This window comes from Chelonia mydas, chromosome 3 (genome assembly GCF_015237465.2).
Source record: "Chelonia mydas isolate rCheMyd1 chromosome 3, rCheMyd1.pri.v2, whole genome shotgun sequence".
Lineage (NCBI taxonomy): Eukaryota > Metazoa > Chordata > Testudines > Cheloniidae > Chelonia > Chelonia mydas.
Window position 1 is genome coordinate 2,335,678 of NC_057851.1, and position 27,493 is coordinate 2,363,170.

General features: G+C 43.0%; 1 protein-coding gene across 41 annotated transcripts in view; it reads right to left on the reverse strand.

The window, feature by feature from the left end:
- DTNB (dystrobrevin beta) overlaps positions 1-27,493 on the reverse strand; it is a 361,644-nt gene that overhangs the window by 245,404 nt on the left and 88,747 nt on the right. For all 41 annotated transcript variants that reach the window (XR_005224528.2, XR_005224527.2, XR_005224524.2 and 38 more), the window contains one exon: positions 14,250-14,355. Coding sequence is in view for 35 of the 41 variants with exons in the window: in XM_043541997.1 (XP_043397932.1) it covers positions 14,250-14,355 (106 nt within the window). In the remaining 6 variants the exon portion in view is untranslated. The remainder of the gene's footprint in view (positions 1-14,249; positions 14,356-27,493) is intronic.

Sequence of the window (27,493 nt, forward strand, 5' to 3'; positions counted from 1 at the left end):
TAAACATGTTAAAATAATGTATTTCTATTAAATGTGTCCCTATTCAGATACCATCTGATCCTGAAATCTGTATGCAAGTTCAACAACCTAAAGTATACACAGTAAACAAAGGATTTTCAAACCTAATAAATGGGAGCCTAACAAAGAATGTGGTGCAAGTCCCACTGCTTGAGACTTTAAAACTAAATTGGCTTAAATACTTAATGTACTGAAGGGAACACTCCTGCAATAGCAGGGAGATGGACTGGATGACAGTCTTTTCCATCTCCATTATATGAGTCAATCCCAAAATGATATCTGTTGCACAGTGTTAAAATACAGCCAGTATCCAGGTATAAAGTTGAGTTCTTAGTTTATTTTTGAGCACCCAAAACTATGCTAGGGGCCGTAACAACAAAGACATTGTCCCTGTACCAAAGAGTTTACAATCTAAATTAGACATGACAAATAGTGAGGGTCATAAACAGACCAAAAAATGGGGGGAGAAGGAGATGGGGAAATGATGAACAAACAAACAAAAAAAGAGCATATAATTACTCTGCAAGGCACATACTCCTCTTAGTGGTTCTGTTGACTTAAGTTTTTCCTTTCCAGTTTTATTCGTTTCTTTAGTTTACCTTTTCCTCCCCTTCATTGTTCATATAAGAGATGACAGAAATGAGTTTTTAGTAGAGATGGAATGAGGTATATGTGAGGTCAAGGAGGTAACTTGAAAATGGAATACATTTGGAAAGGGGCAGCATGGAGATGGAAATGGAAGAAGGGTACAAAGGAAACTTCAAAGCTATCAACAATATTGGAGTGGAGAGAATGGGGTAATGCAAAACAAAAACATGGTCACTGATGCAGACTTTGGCCAGAAGCATAGGGTCTTGAATCCAAGGATAGGGAATTTCAATATGATATGCTGGGCAACAAGAAGATCTTATGGAGTGAAAATGAAGTCAAGACCAAAAGGTGACGGGAAATGATTCTGGTGACAGCATTTTGAATGGACAGCAGGGAGCAAGGTAAGTATCTACAAGATTGGAGAGGAGGAGGTTACAATAGTCAATATCCGCTATTAGAGCATTGACAAGCAATTCAGTCATCAGAAAAAGAACATAAGAACAGCCATAGTGAGTCAGACCAAAGGTCCGTCTAGCCCAGTATCCTGTCTTCCGACAGTGGCCAGTGCCAGGTACCCCAAAGGGAATGAACAAGACAGTGAATCATCAAGTGATCCATCCCCTGTCGCCCATTCCCAGCTTCTGGCAAACAAAGGCTAGGGACACCATCCCTGCCCGTCCTGGCTAATAGCCATTGATGGATCTATCCTCCATGAACTTAACTAGTTTTTTTTTGAACTGTGTGTGACAAAGTGCCTCCTCTGCCTTGGTGGGTCCTGTGCTTATTGGCGGATTTTCTCACCTCAGAGGTTCACGGCAGCCCTTAGTTTGGCCACTTTCGTGGCTCAAATCTGCCGTTCACTCAGTTAGCCTCATCACTGGCCAGCATGGGGAAAGGAAGAAGAACAATCCCCACAGTCTCTGCTGATCCACCTAGTGGATCGGGGAACAGGCCAGAGACCTTCCCCTCGGGTGGAACCCACAGTCCAGGTCAGCTCCTCCAGTATCAAGTAGGGAGTTGGAGGGATGGGGGGAACTCGGGCCCGCCCTCTACTCCGGGTTCCAGCCCAGGGCCCTGTGGATTGCAGCTGTCTACAGTGGCTCCTGTAACAGCTGCGTGACAGCTACAACTCCCTGGCCTCCTCCCAACACCTTCTTTATTCTCACCACAGGACCTTCCTCCTGATGTCTGATGCTGCTTGTACTTTTCAGTCTTCCAGTAGTACGCCTTCTCACTCTCATCTTCTTGCGCCTCTTGCTCCCAGCTCCTCGCATGCACACCACAAACTGAAGTGAGCTCCTTTTTAAAACCCAGGTGCCCTGATTAGCCTGCCTGTCTTAATTGATTCTAGCAGCTTCTTGATTGGCTGCAGGTGTTCTAATCAGCCTGTCTGCCTTAATTGTTTCCAGAAAGTTCCTGATTGTTCTGGAAACTTCCCTGTTACCTTACCCAGGGGAAAGGGACCTACTTAACCTGGGGCTAATATATCGGCCTTCTATCACTCTCCTGTAGCCATCTGTCCTGACCCTGTCACACCTGTTATAGTCTTGGCTTTCACAACATCCTCTGGCAAAGAGTTCCACAGGTTGACTGTGTGTTGTGTGAAGAAATACTTTTTTGTTTGTTTTAAATCTGTTGCCTATTCAGACTTAATTAAGAAGAGAATGTTCAAGATTTTGGTGTGAGAACATTTTCTGGGGGACATCAGCATGTGGATGAAAGGCAGAAGTTTGAAACTATAGCTCAGATGGCAGTGATGCTGAGAGAGAAGTGCTTTAAGAACTTGCTGCTACAGTAACAATGACTGTCTTTCACATTTCTGTTCTCAGATTGTCCTCCAAGACTTGACACCAACAGCTGTGGTTGTAAAAAGGACAATATATGGTGGGGGTGGCCAAACTTATTGACCCTCCAAGCCACATATGACGACCTTCAGACATTCAAGAGCCAGGGCATATCTGCTGGGGCTCAGGGCTTGAGCCCCGCAGTGGCGTGGTGGGGCTAAGGGTTTGTGCCCTGTGGGGAGGGGGATCTCAGGGCTTCAGCTTTGAGGGAGGTCCCTGTCTGGACTTGGGGCTTCAGCATTGCAGAAGGCGCCTGTCTGGGCTTGGAGTTTCAACCCCACTCCTGCTTAAGCCCCGAGCCCCAGCAGGTGCGCCCAGTGGGGTTGAAGCCCGAGACCCACTGCCCTGCTGAGAAGCAGCCCCTAGCCCCACCACACCACCGCAGGGCAGAAGCCCCGAGCTCTTCCCCTCCCTGCCAAGTCTGGGAGGAAGAGAATGGGAGAGTTTGAGGGGCTCCGCAAGCCGCACTTCAACTGTAAAAGAGTCTAAGTTTGACCACCCCTGATATATGGCTATGAGACTGCATTCTATCCTGAAAGACTTGGGCTGGCCACACTGATCTACATCTACATTCATGACCTATGGATTTGATTACTTTAAAATAATATAACTAGGGAATGAAATTACTGACCCAAAAAATCTTCAGTTAATTAAAAATGTAGCTACCAGCCTAATTAGCACCGCATGCCACCAAAAACCAATCAGTCCTAGTGCTTCATTCCTTACAAGGTTTCATATTAAACACTAAGTCAAGTTCAAAGCTTTGATTGTTAGTTTTCTTCATGCAAACAGCCCAGACTACAAAAGAGACAGCCTCATGCTTCACACCTGCTTTCCACTGGAACAACAGAGTTGTCATGAATGAGATTAGTGAGCACTAAAAACAAAGCTTTCTTTGTAGCTAGCCCAGGAATGAGGAACTCCTGGAACACATCAAAATGAACACAAAAACTCACTGTTATCAGAATGGAATGTAACACACCCTCCAAACTAGCTTCCACAATTGACCAGGTACACACACAAGCTAGGAAACTGACATCTTAAGTTTTTCTTTTAAAATCCTTGGAAGGCTCATCCTTGAACTAACTCTCCTGAGAGCTGGCTGGAGAAAATCTCAAAAAGATAGGTCTGAATTTGAATTTCAGTGAGAGTTGCTGCACATTTTTCAAGACAATGAATACGTCTTTCTAAGCTCTGCAAATGAGGCATTTTGCTCCACGTTCCTCACATGTTCTTGTCAACTGCTGGAAATGGCCCACCTTGATTATCACTACAAAAGGTTTTTTCCCCTCAGCTCTCCTGCTGGTAATAGCTCACCTTACCTGATCACTCTTGTTACAGTGTGTATGGTAACACCCATTATTTCATGTTCTCTGTGTATATAAATCTCCCCACTGTATTTTCCACTGCATGCATCCAATGAAGTGAGCTATAGCTCACAAAAGCTTATGCTCAAATAAATTTGTTAGTCTCTAAGGTGCCACAAGTACTCCTTTTCATCTTGTAGGGTTTATCCACCATCTCCCCAAATAGATGATGGCCTTTGGAGGGCAAGTGGAAAAAAACAGCTGCATACCTTCTTGTAACTGCTTTTCTGTGAGAGAAGTTGCATATGTCCATTACACTGTAGATGTGTGCACACCTCATGACCTGGTGCTGGAGTGGGCAGCCCCACCCATGGCCAAGATCTTTGTGAGCCAACTAAGGATATAAAGGGCAGAGTCACCCCACTCCTCCTTCAGTTCCTTTACACTGGAACCCAATGATAGACTCCAACACATCAGGGAAGAATGGTGGGTCACGTAGTGGATATATGAAACATCTCAAAGAACAACAGTTACAGGATGGTAAGTAACCATTTTTTCTTCAAGTGCCTGCATTATGGTATAGAGAATGTCCAAGCTGTTACCGCAGGAGGAGGGGCTCAGAGGCTCATAGAAAGAGGGACTGTAGGACTGCCTTGCCTAGATCTGCATCTTCCCTCAAGTTTCAGAGTTCGTATGGTCTAGTGAAAATTTGAACTGAGGACCACGTTGCTGCTCTACATACGTCCATAACAGGGATGTGTGCCAGAAATGCAGTTGAGGTAGAATATGCTCTGAGCAAAGGTGCTATGAGTCTATAAGGAGATATTACTCCTTTAGCAGCATAAGCCATTACGATGCAGTTAGTGATCCATTTCAAGAGCCTGTGTTGTGACTGGATGATGCCTCACTCGTTCTGCATATAACAAGAACAGCTAGGAAGAAACCTGCAATGGCTTTATCCTGTCCAAGTAAAAAGCCAACATATGCCAAACACTCAGGGTATGGAGTTTTCTCTCATACCTGTTCACATGAGACTTTGGAAAGAAAACTAGCAGACAGATTGGGTTAGGTGGAAGTCAGATACCGCTGTAGAGAGGAACTTCCAAGGAGCCTAAGCTAGACTTTGTCCTTGTGAAGAACGTGTAAAGGTGGATCAGTGACCAATGCGTTCGGTTCACCTACCATCTTGGCAAAGGTGATAGCCACTTAAAATACTACCTTCACTAATAGGTGTAGAAAGGAGCACAGTGCTAAAGACTGTGAAAGAGGGTCCATAAGCACAGACAACTCCAAATTCAGATCCCACAAAGGTGCTGGGTCTCAGACTTCTGGAAATAATCTGTTTAGAGCTTTCAGGAATCTGGTCATGATGGAGTGAGTAAAAATAGTCCTGCCCCTTATATGAGGATGAAAAGCCAAAGTGGCCTTCAGATACACCTTAAGAGAGCTGAGCATCAGATCCAACTCCTTAAGGTACCAAAGATTATCCAGGATTGTCTGAATGCTGGTCTGAGTTGGGGACGCATTTTGGCAGGCTGTCCAGATGGAAAAATGCTTTTATTTACTCAAGTAAGTAGCTCTAGTGGAAAGTTTTCTCCTGTTAAGGAGAACGTTCTGGACAGCCACTGACCAATGCATTTCCTCCGTACTCAGCCACCAGTGAACGATGCTGTGGGGCTCAGCCCTTAGGGATTTGGAGGCAGCACTCGCTGTGGGTTGTGCCTCAGGATGCCCTTTGTCACTGGAAACAGTAAGAGTTCCTGAGTGGACAGTTTGCAGAGCTGTCTCTGTGGTCTCAACACCACATCTGCCTTGATGAGGCTGCAGTTATAAGGACCAATCTGCCATGATCTTTCTTGAGCTTGATAATGACCCTGGGAATCAGGGACACAGGTGGGAGTGCATAAAGGAGGTCCTTGTCCCATGGACAAAGGAAAGTGCCTGACAGGGATCAGGTGGCTGTGACCTACCATGGAACAAAACTGGGCACACCTCCTATTCTGCTTTAGCAAAGCTTTACCAAAGCTTTTGATACGGTCTCCCACAGTATTCTTACCAGCAAGTTAAAAAAGTATGGGCTGGATGAATGGACAATAACGTAGATAGAAAGCTGGCTAGATTGTCGAGCTCAACGGGTAGTGATCAACAGCTCAATGTCTAGTTGGCAGCCGGTATCAAACGAAGTGCCCCAGGAGTCAGTCCTGTGGCCGGTTTTGTTCAACAACTTTATTAATGATCTGGATGATTGGATGAATTGCACCCTCAGCAAGTTCTCAGATCACACTAAGCTGGGGGGAGAGGTAGATATGCTAGAGGGTAGGGATAGGGTCCAGAGTGACCTAGACAAATTGGAGGATTGGGCCAAAATAAATCTGATGAGGTTCAACAAGGACAAGTGCAGAGTTCTGCATTTAGGAAGGAAGAATCCCATGCACCGCTACAGGCTGGGGACTGACTGGCTAAGCAGCAGTTCTGCAGAAAAGGACAGTGGGATTACAGTGAATGAGAAGCTGAATATGAGTCCGCAATGTGCCCTTGTTGCCAAGAAGGCAAATGGCATATTGGGCTGTATTTGTAGGAGCATTGCCAGCAGATCGAGGGAAGTGATTATTCCCCTCTATTCGGCACTGGTGTGGCCATACCTGGAGTACTCTGTCCAGTTTTGGTCCCCCCACTACAGAAGGGATGTGGACAAATTGGAGAGAGTTCAGTGGAGGGCAATGAAAATAATTAGGAGGCTGGGGCACATGACTTACGAGGAGAGGCTGAGGGAACTGGGGTTATTTAGTCTGCAGAAGAGAAGCGTGAGGAGGGGATTAGATAGCAGCCTTCAGCTACCTGAAAGGGGGTTCCAAAGAGGATGGAGCTAGGCTGTTCTCAGCGGTGGCAGATGACAGAACAAGAAGTAATAGTCTGAAGTTGCAGTGGGGGAGGTATAGGCTGAATATTCAGAAACACTATTTCACTAGGAGGGTGGTGAAGCACTGGAATGGGTTACCTAGGGAGGTGGTGGAATCTCCAACCTCAGAGGTTTTTAAGGCCCGCTTGACAAAGCCATGGCTGGGATGATTTAGTTGGTTTTGGTCCAGCTTTGAACAGGGGATTGGACTAGATGACCTCCTGAGGTCTCTTCCAACCCGAATATTCTATGAAAATTCATTCCATGAGAGGATCCACCTATCTATGTGAAGCATAGGAACAGCCGGTGGTCCTAGACTGGTGAAGTTGATACTCTTCGGACCTGCTAAACAGGACATCAAGCATGTTCCATGAACTGTGCCTTTCCTGCTCCTCTTAGGAAGGGTAGCAACTACCATTTTCATCAGGAACTTTCTTCTGATTTGGTGAGAGAGGTAAAGTCTAGTTTTCCACAAAATGGGGCTATGCTGACAGGGCTGCAATATTTGGTTGGAAAACTACCTGAGCAGTTCACAAGAGTAGAGGAGTGACCAGTTAACAAATAATTGGGAATACATTCTTCCCCCAGGACTTTTCCCTGGATTAAATATCACTACTAAATTAATCTTCTTTGCAAATGAACAGGTCAGATATATTTTATTGTCTGCATCATCTTTTAAAGATAAATCCAAAGAAACAAGTTAGTCAGTTAATTTGCTGAAGTTATATACAATTAATTTGTTAGGTGCCTACAATATACGCACAGATAAAGACATGATCCCTGTTCCAAGGAGTTTACAATCTATTAAAATCTTTCTAAAAATATAAATACCTAGCTAGGGTGACAGGACAGTCAAGTGTAAAAAGAAGAAAAATAACTTTTCACATTACTAGGGTATGCTTTCCTACATTTCTTCCTCTTTTACAGAGGGAAGGAGGGAAGTAGAATGTAGGAATTTCTTCCACTTGGATTTACAATGGCTTCTTCTTCAGTCAAAACTCTATTTTCTTTCATGGACCTTATTTCTACAGAAATCTAACAAAATGGATTAGAAGGCCTACTGAATGGCATACTATTAGTATTATATTGCACATCTCCTCAAAAACTGAAGCATGTCTCTCAAAAATGATGTCCTAGGTGTCTTTAGGATAGCGTTACTGATTAAAGAAAACTTGATCTGATGCCTTGTGAGAGAAGAGAATTTCTCTTACCTGTAAGTGGTATTTCTCCAATGGAATAAACTCAATCCACAACTTAATGGATTTTTGTTTATCTCACACAACAACCACCACAGGCAACCAAGGAAAGTACACAATGGTGCCAATCCAGGTGTCTTCGAGCTTCTCTCAAGTACCCCAGCTGTATCTGCCATATTACTTAACTAGAATACTTACAAACTACAAAGACGACGAGCATCTGATTGGAAGGTAAAGTTAGCCAACAAAGGTGCTCCACTCTGACAAGGTGCAATCAAAAAGAAACTTTTTATAGTATTGGCAATCAGTGAATGGGTCCAGAACTAGAAAAAAAACACTAACTAGATACTCACAAACGCTATCCAAGAATGAAAAATTACAGAGTTAAAATAATAGAAGCAAAGAATGAGAATCAACCAAAACAAACAAAAAAACCACAAAACATGGGTCACTGTGGATTGAACTCATTTCATCTGAGAAACACCATTTACAGGTTAGAAAAATTGTCTATTCCTTGTGTGAATAAGCTTAGTCCACAATTTAATGGGATCTTTATAACAATCTTATAACCACAACAAAAAGAGAGGTATTGGATTACTTTTCAAGCATTGAAATTAGAACTGTAGCTCACGAAAGCTCATGCTCAAATAAATTGGTTAGTCTCTAAGGTGCCACAAGTACTCCTTTTCTTTTTGCGAATACAGACTAACACGGCTGTTACTCTGAAACCTAGAACTACTCTAGTGAAGACTGCTTTGGGGGAGGTATGTTCATAAATGTAAGTACAAATATCAAGCTTATAGCTTCACAAATCTATTCTAAAGAAATATTTCTCAACCTGTGAGGTAACAGCACCTCTAAGCAATTCCAGACCCACAGTGAGCAGGGTTTACCCTAGGCAAAGAGAAGTTACTTACCAGCAACTGTTCTTCAAAAGTCAGTCACATATGTGAACTCACACATGTATATATGCTGCCCCTTGGCGATAAGCTGCAGAACCTTCTTCAAAGCCAAGCCCAGGGAGGGTGTGTGTGCAAATACCCGTTTGTGACATTGACTTTCAAGACTATGAGAGTGTACACATACTGTCTGGAGTAAGGCCCTGCGGCTGTGCCTGCTCAGTACTCCTGACATCCTAACGAGCCAGCTACACTGCCTGACGGACCGCCCTGCCTGACTGGCTGACGAAGCTAGCAGGCCAGTTCTTAAACTCAGCAGCAGCGGCTCACGGGCTGTTCAATGCACATGCCCACAGACTCTCTGCCTCCCTGTGCTTCTGTCTCACCAAGCCCTGCTCCTGCTCTGCTCCCCTACAGCTCCTGTCCTGCACCCAGTCTTGTTTCCATCCTGCCCCAGCCTTGTTCCTGCCTCAGAACCAGCCTTGGTCCTGCCTTCCCTAACTCCGGGTAATCCAGTTCCGAGCTTTGGCTCTGATTCCTGACTGTGACTCTGTTGGTGACCCTTGGCATTGACATTTAGACTCTGACTCTAGTTATGACCTTTACCTCTGTTTCCTGGTACTGGCCCTGTCTTGACTCCTGGCTCTGGCTTTCAGACTCCAACTGCTGGGCCTGACTCCTACTCCAACTATTAGGCCTGACCGCCTATGACTCAGTCTCCTGACATATACATCCCACCACTACCCACAAATGCATCAGTTTGTTCTCCTGAACTGCAGTGCGCCGATCACACACAAAACTCCAAGGCAAAGAAGGACAGGAAGCGTGAATACATGAAGGCAATTCTTAAAGAACAAGTTACTAGTGAGTAACCTCTCTCTTCTTCAAGGGACTCTTTGTATTCCACTTGGGGAAAACTAGTGATCAGTACTGCCTGGGTGGAAGGTGGGTGAGGAGTTCATAACAACATATGGATGGTAGCACTACCCTGACACATAAAGCATTGGAGTATGATGCTAAGTCTAAAGAAAAGCAGTTGGTGAAAGTATGCACTGAACTTTAAGTTGCTACTCTGCTGATTTCAGTATTAGGAAGTGCCTAAGACATGCCACAGAAGGTGCAATGGCTCTGTTCAAATAGGTCCTTAACCCTGTAGGCCCTGGTAACTTAGCTATGTTGTAACAAAGTTCTACACAAGCCTTAACTCATTTAGATATCTCTGTGTTGACTGGTTCTCTTTAACAGATTTCTTTATATGCTACAAGTAGCCTATTAATCTTTTTAATGGGCTTTGTATTCTTGGTATCCAAAGTGTGGAGATATATTTCCCATGGGTGAGAACAATGACTGGGAAACAACTAAAGGAGGGAAATATACTGGCTAAGACCATTAGAGCTTGGAGCTCACTGACTCTTCTTGCTGATGTGATCATAGCCAACAAGAATGGTGTTTTAGGGAAGTGTTCCTGAAAGGTCGAGACAGAGTCCGCTTCAGCTTGGTTTGCACCAAATCTAGATCCCAGGAAGGAGGTGGTTTTCTTACTCAGGGTAAAGCGTTAGTAAGTCTTTTTAGGAATCTGGCTATTGTTGGATGGGAAAATACCATTTTGTACTGCACAGGGTGACAGTGGGCTGAGATAGCAGCCAGGTGTATATTAATGCTGTTAGTGAGAGTCCTTGCAACTTAACATTAAACAGTCCGATATTGTATGAATTCCTGTTTGAGTCAGGGTAAGATTCTTGCTACTGGACCACATGGAGAATCTTCCTTTTTTGGAGATAGCACTTCGTAGTGGATTTCGTCCTTGTCCAGAGCAAGCCTGATCAGTGACCATCACAATAGGTTATTATCCAGGCCAACAGGCAAGGTGTCCCTGGGTTGATATGAAAAATTTGGCTGTTCCTCTGAGGCAGGAGGTCCATCTGGAGACAGTGCAAGTGGAAAAGGAGATTCTTTGGAGAACTTTAGGAGCTCTGTATTCCAGTGTTGTCTTGGCCATGCTAGGACCATATGAATCACGGTTCTCTCTATCGTTGGTAACACTGGGAAGATGTGGGATTGGAGTCTTCCACTGCAATCCAGAAGAAATCATCTGAAAATGACTTTCCAGTCTTTGCTTGATTACTTCACACTTTCTCTGGAGGTGAAGAGATCCATTTATGACTTTCTTCTCCTGAATATGGAGGTGGTTACTCACTGTTTCAAGAATCATTCAAGTTCAGAGAATCATAAAAGTGTATGACTGGAATGGACCTCAATAGGTATTCTAATCCAGTCCTCTGCACTCAAGGCAGGACTAAGTAATAACTAGATGATTCCTGATTCTGGACTTTCTCCAATTTGTCCACATTGTTCCTGAAGTGTGGTGCCCAGAACTGGACACAGTATTCCAGCTCAGGCCTAATCAGCACAGAGTAGAGTGGAAGAATTACTTCTCATGTCTTGCTTATAACACTCCTGCTATGATGTTTGCATTTTTTTGCAACAGTGTTACCCTGTTGACTCATATTTAGCTAGTGATCTACTATGACCCCCAGATCCCTTTCTGCAGTACTCCTTTCTAGGCAGTCATTTCCAATTTTGTATGTGTGTAACTGATTGTTCCTTCCTAAGTGGCGTACTTTGCATTTGTCCTTATTGAATGTCATCCTATTTACTTCAGACCATTTCATCTGTTTGTTCATATCATTTTTAATTTTAATCCTATCCTTCAAAGCACTTTCAACCCCTCCCAGCTTGGTATCGTCTGCAAACATTAAAAGTGTACTCTTTATGCCATTACCGAAATCTTCTTCGCTGGTTTGAGGCATCTTCTAGGATGCTTTGGTGAGAAGTGCAGCAACATGATGCTTCTCACAAGTCAGTAGGCTGACCAGCATTCAGCATCTCTCAAAGAGCAGGTGATGTACACATCTTTAATGTCTTTAGACTGTACAATTACATAGTCCAGCATGCGCTACTGTTTTTACCTAGGATGCATCCATGTTGTCTTAGCCTGTTGGAAGACAGTTTTGGTAATAGTGAGATTAAACTCGGTACACTTGGGGAGAAGCAGTTGGCCATTGGAGTTTGACCTTCCAATGCTGTGATGGCCTAGTACCTTCTTCCATGTATCTGAGTCAGCTCCCACATGAGCACTAAAATCTCCAAGGACAATGAGTTTGGCACTCCTCTGATGACCCTGCTGAGATCTTCATAAAACACCTCCTTGATCTCAGTGTATGAGTCATTTTCAGTGCAGTCACTGATAATGGTGGCGTACTGGTGTCTATGTGGAGCACTATAAGTCAGTCATTGACTCTCTTGGGGACCGAGTCAAGCTTGTGAGCAATGTTGGACCATATGGCGAACCCTACCTCTGACTGTCTTGGAGGGCAGTGATGTCTATGTTATACCTCTTCAGTGTTTTGGCAACAAGAGCTGTCCTTCGTTCCAGTCTTTGCTCATTGTCAAGAAGAGTTCTGACATTCCATGAACCAAACTGTCAGTCTGAATCTCTGTTTTATTTTGACCACTGAGTTGAATGATCAGCCAGGAGTAGTAGGTACAGAAATGGCAGGCTGTGTTTAGGATTCCTTTTCAGTTCCCTTTCCCCAGATTGGGGAGAGGAACGCTGTGCCTAAAAAAGGCCTACTCTATCACCTAAGGTGGATAAGAACTCCTTATCTATCCTGATCTATGGAGAATGACCATCACCCTAAGGCCACCTGTGTGAAGAGTTGTAAATAAGGACGGCCAGCAGCATCCTCTGTCTGGCCCAGTCACCACAGGACTTTGGTAAGTTTATTAGGTTCAATAAGAATGAGTTGAATGAATTGGGTGTGCACACATCTATAGTCTGTGTAAAATATGCTTGTAATACTATTGCCCTGTTGTCACTCACTACTCCCCCATTTATTTCACCCATCTGTGATATCTTGTCTTAGAAAAAGATCATCAGATTTTTGGGGAAGGACTTCTGTATAGTGTCTAGAACAATTGGGCCCTGACTTGGTTGGGGCCTCTAGGTGCTACAAGCACCTTTAGGTGCTTTTACAACAAGTGAATGACATACTCATGGTTACTTATTCCATTAAATGTGTGTGCGCGCATCTATTTATTACATACACACACATATTGTGGAGAAGTCAATGGTTTTATGAATAGAGAAAAGCACAGAGAAAGGCACAAAGTTGGGAGAGGGAGAAAAACAAATAGGGCATCGAGGCTGGCATTCTTGGTAAAGCAGAATGGGTGGGGTAATGTGAAATAAGAGAAGAGTTGAGACATAGGCAAGGGCAGAGTCTGCAGGGTCTTGAATGACACACTAAGAAGTTTGAATTTGATATTGTGAACAAGGCACATCCACTGGAAACATTCAGAGAAGGGGATGATGTGGTCCATTTGACAGGCATGGAAGATAATTTTAGCTGCAGGATTTTGGAAAGACTAGAGTATGACAGATATGGGTTTCAGGAAGACTTAAGTGGACGACAACTTAGTAATCAAGGCAAAAAGTTATTGGGGTGGGGACAAGCAGTCTAGCTGCTGAGACAGGCAAAGTGATATGGTTTTTAATATGTTGAGGAAAAATTGGGAAGATTTGATCATACCTAGGAAGCAACAAGAAAAGATGAGGGAGAAATTGATTACCCAAGATTCTGCCCCCCCCCCCCCCGCAAAAAAAGAAGGGTTTGGGTTAAGTCCTTGGTGAACCACTGGGTCCACAGAAGATGACTGTCTCAAAAGTGGAAATTGTGATCTCCGAGACTGGAGGATGTTATGCCTCACAGAATGTGCTGACATATCTAGTATGGCAATCAAAGACCAGGTTGCACGCAGTGCCTCAACACAAGAAGTATTTTTGTTGTCCTTTTAGCCTTCTCCAGTTTTTCAAAGCCTAATCACTTCTCAGAGAAATACCTTCTTGTGTAGGTATAACTGGGAACTTGTAGCTAAGAAAAGCACTGGATGTGGATGGAGAGAGGTGTTGTTCACAGTAGGAGGCAGAAAGTGACTGGTGCACTCATGAGACACTCAGCAAGGACACCTGAATTGGCACCCAAAAATCTTCCATATCATTAATTGATAATACTTGTTAAAGTGCGGCGTAAATGAAAATCCTTTAAAAGTTGTCGACTGAGCTTGTTCATTTGCAGAAATGGTTTTTTCTGAAGGTTATATTTTTTATTTTAAATCCTGTGTTGTGAATGATGTTAAAATCCAAATTAAAAAGAAAAGTTTAAAATAATAGGATTGTTCTAGATTATTGCTTAATTTTCTGTGTAGTTATAGGGTCTCGTTTTCAGAAGGGATGAGCAACTACAATTCACACTGAAGTCAGTGGGATCTGTGGGTGTTTAGCTCCTCTGAGAATTAGACCCTGACTGCTCGGGGACTAACACCATACAGTGGGAACAATCAGAGAAAGCAAACACTAAGATCCAATGTCTGGAAAAGATCATATATACACTTTTCTGAACAGAAATTTCAGACATAATAAATATTTAACTTACCATTTTCAACATGTGCAAGTCTGTGCATGAGAGGTAGCCACACAAGGCACTGAGGGGGTGGATCAATCATCAGTGTGTCTAAAAACATATTTAGCATTATCTTTTTCTGTAAAAGAAACAAAAACATGACTCACTTTCAAAAGAAAACTGCATTCTTTGTAATTATCTCCATCCTATGCATCTGAAGAAGTGAGGTTTTTACTCACGAAAGCTTATGCTCAAATATATCTGTTAGTCTTTAAGGTGCCACTGGACTCCTTGTTGTTTTTGTGGATACAGACTAACACGGCCTGATACTTGACTCCATCCTATGGTTTCTTTAGTATTAAATTTACTGAGTACCAACAATGTATTACATATTGTAAAGGACAGATACAATCACTCTTCCTCCCCAAGGAATTTTCAATCTTAATTGACAGTACATCACAAACAAGATAGTACATACTACACACACAATTTATCAATAAATACATAACACAAAGGTAAATTCAAAGGGGGTGAGTATGTAGTTAGTACTTTGCGAGTTACAGCTGAAAGGGTTTATAAAAAAGCGCTTTAAAAGAGGGATTCAAATTCAAAGAGGGAAGATTGTTTAGTGAACTAAGGGAGGATGTTCCAAGCACATGGTACAATACTGAAAAAAAGTACAAAGACAAGGAAAGGAGGAATCAAAAGGAGTGTTTAGGCATTAGCCATATGGCAAACAAGGGAAAGAGAAGAAATGAGAACAAACAGGTAAAGGCAGAATTGTACTAAAATTTGAAAAAGTGGGCAAGGAAACGGATTTTAAATTAAGAGATTTAGGGAAGGAAATGAGTGAAATTAATATTCAAGCACAGAACGGTCTCTCCGGACCTAGACCCATGCTTCTCATGATCTCAGACAAATTGGCAAGGAAAGAAGGAAGAATGATTGATAGAATATTGATAAAAATGCATACCAATGAGATTTGTCAGGAAGAAAAGCTAAGGAAACTATGGCTACAAGGAAAAAATATTTAACTAGATAACTTCTTAAACAGTCTTCTTCCACTTTCAGAGGAGGAAACAAGACCTGTGGAAGGCCAGCCACACCCTCTACTTTTTGGGAAGCAAATCCCTTGCTCTGGCAGGTGATCTGTGGGATAAAAACCACTGTTCGGACAGCCTCTCTCTTCTTGCCTCCCTATACATTGGTGGTGCATCAAAGGGCCACCATGACAGAGATTAAAGAAGATGGTGGCAGCCCTGCATACAGCAGTGAAGCAAAAAAGGCCAAAGCCCTGTTTTCCAGGAGGAAGAAAACTGCCCACAATTCTCCCGCGCAGCAACCACCCCATGACTGAAGCACTCTTTTTGGAGAAGCATGCTATGTCCAATTCACCTATATCTTTTTGGAGTTTGGGGAGGAAGATGTATGTGTCTGCCTTCTCTTCCTAATGAGTACAAAATCATAGAAAGAAAGGGCTGGAAGGGACATTGAGAGGCCATCTATTCAAGCCCCCTATGCTAAGGTAGGATGAAGTATGCCTACATCATCCCTGACAGGTGTTTGTCCACCTGTTCTTATAAACTTCCAATGACAGGGATTCTACAACCTCCCTTGGAAGCCTTTTCCAGTACTTAACAACCCTTGTAGTTAGGAAGTTTTTCCTTAATATCTAACCTAAACCTCCCTTGCTACAGATTAAGCCCATTACTTCTTGTAACTACCTTCACTGGACATGAGGACAACTGATCACCATCCTCTTTGCAACACCTTTTAACATATCTGAAGACTTATCAGGTCCTTAACTCAGTTTTCTCTTCTGAAGACAATATACTCAATTTTTTTAACCTTTCCTCACAGGTCAGGATTCTAAATCTTTTATCATTTTTGTTGGACACCTCTGGACTCGCTCCAATTTGTCCACATCTTTCTTAAAGAGTGCCACACAGAACTGGACACAGCATTCCAGCTGAGATGTCGCCAGTGCCGAGGAGAGTGGGACAATTACCTCTTCTATCTCACATAAGACACTCCTGTTAATACCCCCCAGAAGATTAGCCTTTTTCACAACTGCATCACATTGTTAACTCCTATTCAACTCATGATCCATTATAACCCCCAAATCCTTTTCAATAGTATTACTAACTCGTCTATTATATATTTTGTAGTTCTGCATTTGATTTTTCCTTCCTCAGTATAGTACTTTGCGTGGCTCTTTATTGGATTTCATCTTGTTGATTTCAGACCAATTCTCCAATTTGTCAAGATTGTTTTGAGTTCTAATCCTGTCCTTCAAAGTTTGGTGTCATTCACAAGTTTCACAGGCATACTCTCCAGTCCATAATCTAACTCATTAATGAAAATATTGAATAGTACCTGACCCGAGACAGAACCCTGCAGGATCCCACTAGATATATTCTCTTAGGTTGACAGTAAACCATTGATAATTGTTCTTTGATTATAGTCTTTCAACCAGTCTCAGGGAACTAGAGGATAGTCACAATTACCAGTACTGATCACCATTAACGCAGGGCTTTAGGAGTGCTCCTTTCAGTTGCTATAGGATGCCCTGTGCCTAATCATCTTACCCTGCAGCTGAAGAACTTCTCTTCAACAGCCAGGCTGCCTGCTGCTGCCATGAGGGAGTCCCAAGAGAACTCATTCTCAGTCATCACAGCAGGAACAGTCACATTCTTCTTAGGAGAGAAGACGTGCCTGGAGACCCCTAATCTCCCCCCAAAAGTGTAAAAGTCCTTATTAGACTATTACTGATAATGCACAATGAACCTCTTTTTTTTATAGAATATGAGAAGCAGAGATACTGAGAAGTTAGTTTCTTTAAGGCATTGGTGTGAGGCCAAGAAAAATCCTTAAATATACTAAACAGACCTTCTGGTGTATAAGGAGTGTCAAGCTGCCTGGAGTGGTTCAAGGGCATGAGTGCCAACCTCAGGCAGACTAGGACGAAGCAGGGCACAAAGCCCAAATTGCTTGTGAGTTCTATACTTAGATTTCACCAAGCAAGTATAAAGTGTGAACTCCTCAAGCACCGTAACAGCCTTAACATGGGAGTCCCAGACAGTCCTCTTGGGTACTCTGGGCTATCTTGCCATTCAGGTAAGCTTGCCTTTGTGATAGTATCACCATAATATTCAGGTTATTCCCAGGTCAATTGCACCTTAGATCTCCCAAGACAGACACTTGTAGCCAATCCTATAAAAAAGATTTATTAACTAAGAAAAAGAAATCAGTTATTTACAGTATTAAAACAGGTAAACATACAAACACAAATGAGTTACAATCTTGAGTTTCAAAGGGTAATAGAAGCTTCTGTAATATAGAGCTTGCTTATGTCCTTCAGGGCTAACCCAGGACAAGCACTGGGGATCTTTTGCTTATGCTTAGTAATCCTTGACCCTCAGATTCCAAGCATCATAAACATACAGTTTTTTCCTTGTTAGGGATTTTTATTCACTTCCCACAAAGATCAAGCTGATGGGATGAATCAAAATGCATGTCTCCTCTTCATGGGTGTGGGGTGAGCCTTTTGAGTTTTGGAATCTTTTGTCCTTTGGTGTTTCACAATGATTTGTCTGGTGTCTATGGGCCTTCTTTTGTTGGGCAGGAGGTAACACCTACTGTCGCAAAACTAGTATTTCAAATGTGGTAATGCTTCTCTCCTGACTAGTGGTTTACTGTTTCAGAGCAAAAACAACGAGGAGTCCGGTGGCACCTTAAAGACTAACAGATTTATTTGGGCATAAGCTTTTGTGGGTAAAAAACCCACTTCTTCAGTTTTAGAGCAAACACTCAAATATTACCTTATAACATGGGACACAGATATTAAAAGTGAGATTAATGCATGCAGCAACTTATAAGCATTTCATAAAGTCTAAACACTAAACACATTCTTATAAATCTAATACCTATTTTAACAATACTAACACACAAGTAAGTCAGACTTGTTTCCAGCTATGTATTGGTCAGTGTGCATTTGAGGCCTAGGGGCCTTGCATGAGCTGGCACCTGGTCTGCCAGCATCATAAGGAGTTCACATCTTTTACCTCTGGTTTTATCACTTACCATACATAATGTGTGAGTGTGTGTGTAGAACTATTACAGTCACAAAGAACCATCATACCAACAGTGCTGAATGGCACTTGGAGAAAACAGAAGTTAATCAACAATTTCTCTGATAATTTTACACTACTGTTGGCAGTGTTTTGACTGGCAATTGAATAATTTCTTACGGTGAAGAAAAAAGTGCTGGATAGCTTGACCCTTGTCCTGAGATTCAGGAAATGAATGGTCCTTCAAGGCTTCTGATTTTGAACAGCTGTCCTGCCCTATCCTCTTCCTCATGTGTACTAAACACTGCCTGAAATTCATGTCAGCAGTTATTCAGGATGCAAGAAATCCAAACAAAAAGTCGTTCTTTGTACAAGCCAACAGTGCAGGGATTTGCATGCAGAGAACAGGATAACATCTGTTTCTGATAACACGCACAATGGGCTAGGCATTGCCAAACATGGACATTTCAGTCCCCGTCCTGAGGCGCTTACAATTAAAAGACAAAAGTAAGTATTATGGTAACTGGCCATGGTATTATAATGCTGAAGTAACTAAGTGAATTACATTTTGGGGGGGGATTGGAGGTAGGATGCACAGATTAGTGCCACAAACTCATGGTTATCAGCTAGCTACTTGCAGGTTTCTCATTAGAAGTGGGTCCTTGCAGAGAAAATTGAATGAAAGGGTAGGCCTTTAAGCAGAAATCTCCTCTTGATGGAACAGAGATGGACATGAGAAAGGACTGAAGGGTCCAGTGAATTTTGTCTGCTGCCAAAACTATCAGACCCAAGAGGCCATGGTAATGGCCTGACCCAAGATGTGGAGATTCAGCAGACAGGAGTTGTTTCCCAGGGTTTGATCACCATTACTGACAGTAGAAGGGTGAGAGATCCTGGACAGTGCGGGGGCAGGCTCCCAGACAAATGATCTCTGCCAATTCAAGAAAGACAGACAGACTGGAGAACTGTGATGGCACACGCAAGTGATTATGGGCAGACAAACTTTCTGGTTTTGATCAAGGGATCAGGGTGGATAAAAATAGATGATTTTTAAAAAACTAAAAATGGGACTTTATTTAAATGCAGATTTTTTAAAATCAAATACCTGTGTATTTTTAAAAATAAATCTGTTTAAGATTAAATTTGAAATTATTACAACTGATATTAAGGTGTAAAATTAGTAGAGGTATGAGATCTTATTTTAAAGGTCAGCTCACTCTTTATAAATATGCCACCTTGTCTCCATGGAATGTTGTACAGGAACGCTGAGCCATGAATGCCTGAAGCTCATTTCCTCTTTTGGTTGAAGTGATAGCAAGTAGGAAGGCAATTTACAGAGGGACGTAGTTGAAGGAGCATTCAGAAAGAGGGTCTATGAATCTCAGGAGGATGATACTGAGGTCCCAGGCAGGAGAGGGTCCTCTGACTGGTGGGCAAATATGTTTTAGTTCTTTAAGAAACTTTGATATAGTGAAGTGGTTCTCAAACTTTTGTACTGGTGATCCCTTTCACATAGCAAGCCTCTGAGTGCAACCCACCTTATAAATTAAAAACACTTTTTTATATATTGAACACCTTTATAAATGGTGTGGAAAAAGGGGAGTTTGGGGTGGAGGCTGTCAGCTTGCGACCCCCTGAGGGGTCCTGACCCCCAGTTTGAGAACTCCCGATACAGCAGGATCTGATGGGGAAAACCAACCCTACACAGAGCCAGTAAAGCTTAATGAGTTGCTACACCTGCACTCACTGTTAGGTAATGAGGGGGAAGTTAAAAAGGGAAGAGGGACCACTCAGCAACCAGCTGACCAGCTTGACCTCACTCTCCTCACACTTTTTAGGCTCTGTTCTCCTTTCCAAATAATGTAATCTACTGCGTACCCCCATCTGAGATAGGGTCTTAATATATCTGTGAAACCAGGAAAAAAAGGTCTGTGAGGGCTAACATGATGCGTTGTCCGCCATTACAGGATTTTTCTTGCATACCCCCTGATCAGAGCTTGCGTACCCCTATGGGTACGTGTACCCCACTTTGAAAACCACTGACTTAGGCATTTAGCTGGTGTTTTATCTTTTTATTTCCTTGGTAACCAATTCTGACTTTATGCTTCATTACTTGTAGTCACTTAAAATTTATCTTTCTGTAGTTAATAAACTTGTTTTATCTTAAACAGTGTGTTTGGATTAAAATGTCTGGGAGATTCCATTTGGGATTACAAAGATGGTGCATATCATTTTCCATTGATGAAACAACAGACTTTATATGAGCTTGTTTTGTCCAGTAGTGTGCTGGGCAATACAAGATGCACATTTCTTGGGGGGACGTCTGGGACTCGAGAATCTGCTTCTGTTCTTCTGCAGCGTAATTTATAAATGGCTAGCTAGTAGCACTCAATACTGTGTAGCTGGGAGCACGTTCCATGCTGGAGGTTGTATGTTAACAGGCCAGGAGTGGCTGTTCATCAGTACAGCAGTGTAAAAGGCATCCCAGAAAGGAGAAATGAAGAGAGACAGCTATTCAGCAGTTCACATTGTCACAATAACACAATCCAATGGCTGGAAGTTGAAGCGAGACAAATGAGGCATAAATTTGTAATGGTGAGTCTAATTAACCATTGGAACAGTAACCAAGGAGAGGAGATTGTGGAACTGATGCCACAGTAATGTCCTTCCAGGTTAGGAATTGCTGTGGTGCCAATGGTAGTGGTGCTGAGGGTGGTATTATGGTAGACAGATGTCCATTTGACTTGTGCATCGACTTCATCAGCACCAGAGGCAGCTGCGTGACCGGTGCCGTCTCGGTTGCCGGTGCCGTTGTGGTAGGTGCCATGGAGGAAACATGGCTGGATCTATGTCTCGACTCCTTGGCTTTCGGCTGCGCGGCATAGCTGGTGCCAGAGGTGCCAGGAGAGTCATATGTACTCACGCTCGGGGCTGTCAGCACCGATGGTAGAGATCTTGCAGGGGACCACTTCTTTTTGTGTGACTCCCTCTGCGGAGAACTCAAGGCTCTCTTCCTCTTCTCAAGAGAGGATGGAGCCGTGCTCTTTGCTGGTTCAGACTGTGTGAGTGAGCACTTGGTGGAGGACTTTTGGTCATCCTTGTCAAATCCTGGGTGGAGTGACTTCTCCATAAGGATCATCTTAAGGAGGAGATCTTAGTCATGACGGACTCTTGCCTTCAAGTTGCTGCAGTGAGTGCACTTAGATGATATGTGTGCTTCACCAAGGCAACTCATGCACAGAGAAGGTCTGTCGGACCTTGGCATCACCTTGTGGCAGGAGTCGCATCTCTTAAAACCAGGGGAGCCTGGCATGAATATTGAAAGTTCATGTACCTGAGGGAGACAAAACTAAAATATATGTTTTTTAAAACTACTAACAACTATCTAATTAACTATACTAAACTGGAAGAGAATATATCTAACAAGTATTTCTATCTGTTTAACTATACGAAGAGGAGAAGATGTCATACTGTTCTGAGCTCTGTCTTCAGCCGAGGACAGTTGAGAAGGAACTGAGGAGTTCGGGCCATGAGCGCGCTGACCGAGACTCCAATGATCACGAGACAGCTGCTACACACGTGCAGCCCAACCAGGCACTGTTATCGAAAATCTCCAATCAACGGCGCCGGGATGCACCATCATCTGAAGTGAAGTGGAGCACCCACAGGGACAGCACTCAAAGAAGAATCAATATCTCTAGCTAGTAGTAATTCCCCTGTAAAGGAAAGCCAACCCCTCTGTTGGCCAAGTATGCCAGGTGATTGAGAATCCAAGTCTATAGTTGATACAGATTACTCAGCAAGTCTATAGTTGATACAGAACCTCAGCACTTCTTGGTAGATGAGGCTTCCCTGGGTCCTGCCTGTAAGAGGGGGACAAGAACCCAGTGAGCCAGGCCCAGACATCACCAGTGGAGGAAAGGCATACTACTTTCATAGTATTTACTCCAAAAGGGTCAAATGAGGTATCTAAGGACAGTTACATCATATTGGTCCTCCCTCAATCACTGTATGACTTTTGCGTGGGTATTATTTAAGAAACTGTATGTATGTGCTGCAAATGTGTTTTAGAATCTGTGCCCAGGCATGGTTGGCAAGCTGGTTTTGCCAGACAAAGGAACTGGAGTCACCAACCTCAGTTCATATATAAATCAGACATTGCAAAGCCAAACCAAAGGAGGCCCCATTTACATGTGAAAGTTACCAGGAAAAACAGGTCAACTGGGAAGACATTAAACAAACAGACATTCCAGGAAGGAAAACACAGGCCGTCAACCTGACTCTGGGGACAAAAACAACAGACTTTTGGTTATAAGAGAAAAGCAAAAGGACGCCTGTTTTATCCTGCACTTGCCCAGGTAACCAGGTAGTGTGGTTATACCCATGAAAACAGAACTCAACCAACCTTGGTTGAAATGCTGCAAGAAAGGGATTACATGAGAAATTGGTTTAGATAAGATTAGCATAGAATCATAGGACAGGAAGGGACTTTGAGAGGTCATCTAGGTCATCTCATAGCAGGACTAAGTATTATCTAGACCAGGGGTTGGCAACCTTTGGCACCCAGCCCGTCAGGGTAAAGCTGCTGGCGGGCTGGGCTGGTTTGTTTATCTGGAGCGTCCACAGTCATGGAGCCCCGCAGCTCCCACTGGCTGCAGTTCGCTGTTCCCGATCAATGGGAGCTGCGGGAAGCAGTGCAGACCGAGAAACTGGGCTGATCTAAACCATTCCTGACAGGTGTTTGTCTAGCCTGCTCTTAAAAATCTCCAATGATGGAGATTCCACAACCTCCCTCGGCAATTTATTCCAGTGCTTAACCACTCTGATAGGTAGGAAGATTTTCCTAATGTCCAACCTAAACCTCCCTTTCGGCAATTTAAACCCATTGCTTCTTGTCCTATTCTCAGAGGCTAAGAAAAACAATTTTTCTCCCTTCTCCTTGTAACAACCTTTTACGTACTTAAAAACTGTTATGTCCCCTCTCAGTCTTCTCTTCTCCAGACTAAAAAAACCCAGTTTTTTCAATCTTCCCTCATAGCTCATGTTTTCTAGACCTTGAATCATTTTTGTCACTCTTCTCTGGACTCTCTCAGATTTGTCCCCATCTTTCCTGAAATGTGGCGCCCAGAACTGGACACAATACTCCAGCTGAGGCCTAATCAGCACAGAGTAGAGCATCCTGCATCCCACACACCAACCCCCTGTCCCAGCCCCTTCCTGCACCCTATACCCCTCAGACCCAGGCCAGAGCCAACTCCTACACCCCAAACCCTTGTGTCTTGCTTACAACACTCCTACTAATACATCCCAGAACGATATTCGCTTTTTTGCAACAATGTTACACCATTCACTCATATTTAGCTTGTGGTCCACTATGACCCCCAGATCCTTTTCTGCAGTACTCCTTCATAGGTAGTCATTTCCCATTTGGTATGTGTGCAACTGGTTTGAATTTCACCCTATTTACTTCAGACAATTTCTCCAGTTTGTCCAGAGCATTTTGAATTTTAATCCTAATCTCCAAAGCACTTGCAACCCCTCCCAGCTTGGTATCGTCCGCAAACTTCATAAGTGTACTCTCTATGCCATTATCTAAATCATTGATGAATATATTGAACAGAACCAGACTCAGAACTGATCCCTGCGGGACCCCACTCATCATGTCCTTCCAGCATGATTGTGAATCACTGATAACTACTTTCTGGGAACGGTTTTCCAACCAGTTTTGCACCCACCTTATAGTAGCTCCATCTAGGTTCCATTTCCCTAGTTTGTTTATGAGAAGGTCATGTGAGACAGTATCAAAAGCTTTACGAAAGTCAAGATATACCACATCTACCGCTTCCCCCTCGCCCCCCATCCACAAGTCTTGTTACCCTGTCAAAGAAAGCTATCAGGTTGGTTTGACATGATTCGTTCTTGACAAATCCATGCTGACTGCTACTTATCACATTATCTTCTAGGTATTTGCAAATTGGTTGCTTAATTATTTGCTCCATTATCTTTGGGTACAGAAGTTAAGTTGACTGGTCTGTAATTCCCTGGGTTGTCCTTGTCTCCCTTTTTATAGATGGGCACTACATTTGCCCTTTTCCAGTCTTCTGGAATCTCTCCCGTCTTCCTTGACTTTTCAAAGATAATCGTTAATGGCTCAGATATCTCCTCAGTGAGCTCCTTGAGTATTCTAGGATGCATTTCATCAGGCCCTGGTGACTTGAAGACATCTAATTTATCCAAGTAATTTTTAACTTGTTCTTTTCCTATTTTAGCCTCTTCTGATCCTACCGTATTTTCACTGGTATTCATTTTGTTAGATGTCCAATCACCGCCAAACTTCTTGGTGAAAACCAAAAGAAAGAAGTCATAAAGCACCTCTGCCATTTCCACATTTTCTGTTACTGTTTTTCCCCCTTCATTAAGTAACGGTCCTACCCCATCCTTGGTCTTCCTCTTGCTTCTAATGTATTTGTAGAATGTTCTCTTGTAACCCTTTATGTCTCTAGCTAGTTTGATCTAGTTTTGTGCCTTGGCCTCTCTAATTTTGTCCCTACATACTTGTGTTGTTTATATTCATCCTTTGTAATCTGACCGAGTTTCCACTTTCTGTAGGACTCTTTTTTGATTTTTAGATCATTGAAGATCTCCTGGTTAAGCGAGGGTGGTCTCTTGCCATACTTCCTATCTTTCCTATGCATGTTAAAGTTAAGTGTGTTATACTTTTGTTATATATGTTACCTGTTATTCTTATTACCTGTGCTCACTATCTTTTAGTGTTTCCCTTAGTTAATAAACTTCCATTTGATTTTACTATAGATTACAGTTCTGTGTTGTTATATTGGAGCTGATGCTTAGTTGAATCAAACAAGGTGGGTGGGTGGGTGTGTGCGCATGTGTACCCTATTCCCTTGGGAGTAGTGAACCTGGTAATTACTGTGAATGTCCAGCGACAGGGACCGGATGCTACAGGGAATGCTTTGGAGTGGCTCTGGAGTTGGGGTGCCCCTATTTTTAACCTGCAAGGCAAAGTACGGGCTGATAGAGCCTTGGGGAGTGTGCTTGAGTGGCTGAAGGGCTGGCAGGAGCAGGGACTTGACATCCAGCTACCACAAGAAACTCCCTCACGCTGGAGGCAGGGGAGTAAGTAGGTGACTCGCACACCCCCCAAAAGTGTCACACTCTTATCACAAAAATGTCTTTGATCAAACTATGCGTAAGCCTTCTTTCTGAAGCAGTGAATTTAATCTGGCACTAGAATTGTGCCAAGTCCCCTTTTTGCCTCAGTAAAGACAGTGCCCATTATTTTTATTAAATGGTAAAAAACTTAATTAGCGCAGAATTAAGGTTGCCCCGTGGTAGCTCTTGTCCTTCCAGAATGTCAATTTCAGCAAAACTCAAATTTATGTAAACCAGGAAATACAGAGTTAAGGTACACAGCTATGTAACCTTACCTCTGCCTCCCTGGAGCTGGCAATAGCCACTGGGAATCACCTGCGTACACTCCAGCTGCCTTCACTGTGTTAGCTGTAGCTTTATTGAATGGTGAAGGAATAAGTAGAGCTGTGATTATGATCTCTGGGGAGGGCTGTAGCCTAGGAGTCAAGGGATGAGCTCTCCCTGACCCTCTGTGTGTGTGTGTGTATCAAATGAAAGAACTGCATGTGTGCTTTGGGAGATCCGGTATGCCTCATTTCATCACTGTGTTGTATAAGCTGTGTCACTGACAGGGCACAGGGATTTTCCTGCCATGGGGATTGTCAGCAGTTAGGTGGGAGATGAGTGTGGGTTGTTTGTTTAAGGAAGGGTAAGTGAAAGTAGAGTGTTTGATGGTACTGTGTGCGGAAGGGTGAAGGGGTCATAAGAAGGTTGAAGGAGTTGTAAAATGTAGTAGATACACTATTCTTTCTGTGGAGTAAGCTAAGTGTGAGAGTTTAAGGAGCTCTTGTTCAATACAGGGCAAAGGCAGAGAGAGTATGCGCTGTTATGGGCACCACTCAAAGAGGGCATAGTTAGGTTGCGTGGGTGTGTATCTTAATTCTGTATTTCCTGGTTTTCACAGGTTTCAGTTTTGCTGAAATTGACATTCTGGAAAGGCACAAGCTGTATCTAGGCAACCTTAAAACTGCATTAACAAAGTTTTTGCCATTTAATTTCCTAGTGTTTCTAACAGAAAAAAAAGTTGTTGGTAGACATTAGGGGTCATTGAGGCAGTTGTAATTATCATGTATGTGTAGTTCAGATGCTCCTGAGAATAGGTATTTGACAATAACTAGTTTTTACATTGCACTTTTCATCAGCAGATCTCAAGAAGGGAAATATCGTTATTCTCCCTTACGGATAGGGAAACTGAGGCACACAGAGGTGAAGTGACTTGGCCAAAGTGACCCAGCACTCCAGTGGCAGAGCTGAGAATAGAGCCCAGGTTTTCTAAGTCCCAGTCTACTGTCCGCTCCTCTAAGCCACTCCATTGCTCTGTGATTCCAAAGTGCCCTCCTGCCCCCTGTACTCTTTTTTGCAGTGGGAAGAGGATAATGGTTGTGCCTTGAAATATCTGCAGTGTTTAGTTGCTAATAGAGTTGGTGAGAGAAATCTCAGACATAGTCTATGTCCCAAAAACTTGACAGTTTTATTACATGGGTAGTTACAGTAACTTAAAGCATTCAAAAGAAGACTGGTGTTTCTCTCTCCTCACCCCATCTCCCAACTATTCCCCACAACATACAGCCCTCCCACCACCGCCTCCAGCTCACCCTGCCCTTCCCATCCCATTAAGCCATTAGCATTTTAGAAGCCTGGTGTGAAACAAAAAATAAAAACACTAGTAGACGCTGAATTTTCATAAGCTTTTTCCCCCCCAAGGGTCTGTATCTCAGAAATCTCTTGCTCAAATAACCCCAAATTTGGCTCACTAATCCTAACTCCCACTCTCATAAAGCACAGCAAATTTCAAGACAATCTCAGACCCATACAGGTATTGGAATTTAGAAAAATCATCCTTTAAATAGAAATATTTCTCAATCTTAATTGCGGAAGAGTTGGTCTTCCTCTGTAATACAGCATGAAATTAATCATCAGTAACTGCCTTACCATATCCAGATCCCCAACAATCCTGAAAGCATAACAGGCTCTGAGAGGTGTGAAGCAGCCCATTCATCTCAGTGTGATTGTCTCAACTGAATGAGAACACCCCATGGAGATAAATACAGCCTA